Genomic DNA, 4,779 nt, shown 5'->3' with positions numbered 1-4,779 from the left:
TGAGAGGAAGCAGACATAGAGAACAGAAATCATGCAGGTCATGCTATTTTCAGACCAGGGAAGCAAGTGGTCCCAGATAATGAACCCAACTGGGACCACTGAGACCAAGGAGAAGCGGGTGGAAGACAGAGACTGACCCGTTATAAAAATATGATCCTAAAGGGAATCCAGGCAGCAGGAAAGAAACAACCTGGAATAAGGGAAATCAACCAGGAGCCAATGGAAAACCCCTCAGCATTCCTAGAGCGCCTCAGGGAACGTCTCTGAATCTATATGACCACTGACTCTTGAGTCACTGGAAGGGAATGCAATCCTGAGGTCATATTTCATTTCCCAAAGTGTCCCTGACCTTCGGCTTAAACATCAGAAACTACAAATAGAACCAGATAGTCCTACCTCTCACCTGGTCAAGGTTGCCTACTGGGTGTTTAATAATAGTGATACGGAGGAGGAGGAGGAGAAAAAGTCAGAGGATAAAAAAGCATGGAGGCAAGCCCACACACTGGCCGTTGCCCTCCAATGTCAACCGGGCGGCACGGCAATTTGGACTAACTGCCCACGGAGACTCTTAACTCCAGTGAGTGACCCCCAACCCCCACCGAGGGATAGCAAACCGAGGAAACAAGGACCCAATCAGTGTGCCATATGTAAACGAGAGGGACACCGGAAGAAAGAATGCCCTCGCCGCCTCGGAAGGAGGGAGGAAATGGCAGATCCCAGCCACCACCCTCAAAGGCAGACGGTCCAAGCCAATGAAGAATGATGGGGTCAGGGGGCTCCTAAGCTGGCACTTCAATTGAGCCCCCCGAGGAGTCCCAGCTGACAGTGGACATAGGGGAAAAGCCTGTCGAATTCTTAATCAACACTGGTGCCACTTACTCAGTTCTGAATACCAGATCAGGCAAACTCAGTCATAAGAGTTGTAAAATTATGGGGCTATCAGGGAAGGCCCAAGAAAAGGCATTCATAGAGCCATTAGAATGTAAACTGGATGAATACACACTCACCTATCCCTTCCTGTATGTTCTTAAATGTCCTATACCCCTGCTAGAAAGAGATATCTTACATAAATTGGGGGATACTATCCACCTAATGGGAGACAAACTAGAGATTGGCGTCCCCTAGACAGGGGGCACAAGATGATAATGTTAACAGCTGAGGACAAACCTCCGCACACAGAGCAAGTCGACCTCCATGGAGTAAATCCCAAGGTATGAGCCTAGGGATGGGTGGGACAAGCTGTAGGAGCCAGTCCCATGATAGTTCATCAAAAACCAGGATACACATGGCCCAACAGAAAACAGTACCCTCTCCATCAGGAGGCCTTCTGGGCATTGCCCCTGTTATACAGGGCCTAACTGACCAGGACCTAATTAGACCATGCTAATAAGCCTGTAATACCACCCATTCTCCCTGTAAAGAAACCCAATGGGGAACATCAGATGGTGCAGGACCTCAGGGCAGTCAATGAAGCCCCCAAGGATATACATCCAGTCCTCCCTAACCCTTACACCCTGCTGGCCACTCTATTTTCCCCAAGTCCTGGTATTCTGTATTCGATTTTAAAGATGACTTCTTCTGTATTCCATTAGCCCCAGACTCACAAGAAAGTTTTGCTTTTCAGTGGCAGGACCCAAACACGTAAAAAAAACAACACTGCTGGGACAGTCCTGCCCCAAAGGTTCAAAAATTCCCCCACCATCTTTGGAGAAGCTTTAGCTAAAGACCTGAAAGATTGACATCTGGAGGAGGGAACCTTTCTCCACTATGTAGACAACATTCTGATTGCCAGCCTGATTAAGGAAGGCTCTGAACCATCCTGAACCACCTAGCCAATAAAGGATATGAGGTGTCCAAGAAAAAAGCTCAAATAGCACAAACTAGGGTGACCCACTCAGGCTTCATTCTCACAGAAGGTCAGAGAAGCCTACCCCAGGAAAGGAAAGAAGCCATTTGCAGCCTCACCTCCTCTTAAAACTAGAAGACAACTTAAGGGTTTCCCGGGGATGGCCAGGTTTTGCCACATCTGGATCCCTAACTATGGTCCATTAGCTAGGCCTCTATATGAAAAGTTCAAAGGAAAGGATGATGATCGTTTTGAATGGAATTCAGAATGCGAAGGGGCCTTTCAAGAATTGAAAAAGCAATTACTTCAGGCCCCTGCCCTAACCCCCTCCCCACCCAAATTTACTTAAACCCTTTGACCTTTACATTCATGAGAGAAGGAGGATCTCCTTGGGGTATTAGGTCAAAACCTGGGACCCTCACTCTGGGTGGTTGCTTATTTCTCTAAACAATTAGGTCAAGCCACAAAGGGGTGGGCTCCTTGCCTTCGGGCTGAGGAAGCTACCGCAGCCCTGATAAAGGAGGCTGAAAAGATAATGCTTGGTCAGCCACTCACTATATGGAGTCCACACCAGATTCACGTTTTAGTAAGTTCTAAGGGAACAGAATGGCTATCCCCTGGAAGGTCGATTCAAGTTCAGACTATGCTTTCAGACAATCCAGTGGCTATCTTAATAACCTGTCATGCACTAAATCCTGCCACCCTGATACCCACAGAAATGGGGTCCCTGGAGCATGACTGTATAGAAACCACAGAGGCCATCTTTTCCAGTTGCCCCAAGCTAGGAAGTGAGCCTCTTCCAAATGCCAAAAAGGAATGGTTCACAAACAGGAGCACTTTTATGAGAGGGGGAAAAGTATGGCAGGATACACTGTAACCTCCTAGACCCAAGTCACAGAAGCAAGAAGCCTACCCTCCAGGGACGTCTGTCCAAATAGCAGAGCTGATAACTCTCACACGAGCCTTAGAGCTCAGGACTGGGAGGATCTTAAATGTTTACACAGATTCCCAGGACACATATGCCACCCTCCATGCACATGGGGCTATTTGGAAGGAAAGAGGTATGCTTACTGCGGAGAATACATGGCTGAAGCATACTGAAGCTCTTCGAAGTACTACAGCTTCCCAGAGGTCTCTCTTTGTGGACTGGAGCGTGGCCGCGGCTGCTCGCTCCAGATGGCCACACCATGGTGGAGGAGGAGCTTGAGGCGCTGAGGAAGCACAGGCTGGCCGAGCTGCAGGCGAAGCACGGAGACCCTGGTGATGTAGTACAACAGGAAGCAAAGCAAAGGGAAGCAGAAATGAGAAACAGTATCTTAGCCCAAGTTCTGGATCAGTCAGCCCGGGCCCGATTAAGTAACTTAGCACTTGTAAAGCCTGAGAAAACTAAAGCAGTAGAGAATTACCTTATACAGATGGCACAGTATGGACAACTAAGTGGGAAGGTATCAGAACAAGGTTTAATAGAAATCCTCGAAAAAGTAAGCCAACAAACAGAAAACAACAGTTAAATTCAACAGAAGAAAAGTAATGGACTCTGATGAAGATGACGATTACTGAATTAAAGATGTCTAGAGACTGGGACTTAATGGAGTAATTCTAGGACAGATAATACTTGGCAGAAGTTAAGATCTTGATGGGATGTTTACTTTGCTTATTGTCTATATGCCTTTTAAAAATAAACTTGTAATGCAAAATAAAAGATTTAAGAAAAAAGTAGTACAGCATCCCAAAAAGGTGGTAATAACTCATCGTACGGGTCGCCAAAAGGGTGATGCAGAGGGAAACAACAAGGCAGATGCGACTGCCAAGAGGGTGGCCAGAGAACCAGTAACTTGGCAACTACCCCTCATACCTCGAAGGCCAGATCCATCCAATTATTCCCCAATCTGCATAAAGGAAGAATATGACAAAGTGCAAAAACGGGGCTTCATTAGATATCTAGGAGGCCATGGGTGGCTAGTTAATGAACACGAGCCATACTTCTTTCCCCAACTGCAGCTTGTCAAGCCATCAGGGAGGCTCATCAAGAAACTCACTATGGGAGGGAAGCCCTATATAATTGGTTAGTTGAGGTCATGGTAACTCCTGGCATGAAAAGTATAATCAGTCAGAGAGTTGAGACATGCTACTCTTGCTAATATGTCGGCCATGTTCCTTGACTTGACTGGTGCCCTTGTCACCCATGCCACGCGGCCCAGGCCCTGGGCGCAGAAACTGCTTTTAACCATAGAAGCTCGTTGTGTTCTATCAACAGGATGCCACAAAGGTCCACAACAAAACCAGACCAAACTGGCTAGATCCAAGATAGCAGGCAAAGTAAACTAAAGGTCACCGCTTTTCTTCTCCTCATTTTTATCCCTGTGTTTCCATACCAACTCCTGAGAGACGAACAACACTTGCCCAGATTCATTTCTGTGTTTGTTTCAAAAGTACCTGGTGTTTGGCAGAGATGTTTCGTAGCTGTACTTTGAGAGGTATATGTTTTGAGAGATACACAGTGGTCAACCGCCCCAAACCGGCTCTGAATTGACCAAAGGAACGCACCTGCGCAGATGAAATCTGGAGGTGTCTGAAAATTACCTTTACTTCATTTCCACACTAAGATCTCCACCCAAAGGGGCATCTTTACTCTGCTAGACACAGTTTGTGCATGTGCAAGAGGGCCTGAGGGACTGCGCATACCCTGGCTGTTCCGGTAAATCTCCGTCCTTTTCCCCAGTTTCTGATGACGCACTTGCTTCTCACCCCTTAAACGTCCCCCACTGGGCTTCCCTGGTGGCGCAGTGGTTGAGAGTCCACCTGCCGATGCAGGGGACACGGGTTCGTGCCCCGATCCGGGAAGATCCCACATGCCGCGGAGCAGCTGGGCCCGTGAGCCATGGCCGCTGAGCCTGCGCGTCCGGAGCCTGTGCTCCGCAATGGGAGAGGCC

General features: G+C 47.9%; 1 protein-coding gene across 1 annotated transcript; it reads left to right on the top strand.

Annotated features, from left to right (window-relative positions):
• The first annotated feature begins 3,033 nt into the window (after positions 1-3,033).
• On the top strand, positions 3,034-3,372 carry LOC112062868 (programmed cell death protein 5-like). Its single transcript, XM_055090660.1, has one exon. It carries the CDS (start codon positions 3,034-3,036, stop codon positions 3,355-3,357), a length of 324 nt encoding a protein of 107 aa, XP_054946635.1. The 3' UTR covers positions 3,358-3,372.
• The last annotated feature ends 1,407 nt before the right edge of the window (positions 3,373-4,779 follow it).

Source organism: Physeter macrocephalus, chromosome 14 (assembly GCF_002837175.3).
Source record: "Physeter macrocephalus isolate SW-GA chromosome 14, ASM283717v5, whole genome shotgun sequence".
In the NCBI taxonomy this organism is placed as follows: Eukaryota; Metazoa; Chordata; class Mammalia; order Artiodactyla; family Physeteridae; genus Physeter; species Physeter macrocephalus.
Note: the sequence above shows the minus strand (reverse complement) of the source record. Positions and strands in the feature narration are given on the sequence as shown.

Bases quoted from the DNA above. Each gene is read 5' to 3' on its own strand.
- LOC112062868 (XM_055090660.1), top strand. From the start codon at position 3,034: ATGGTGGAGGAGGAGCTTGAGGCGCTGAGGAAGCACAGGCTGGCCGAG.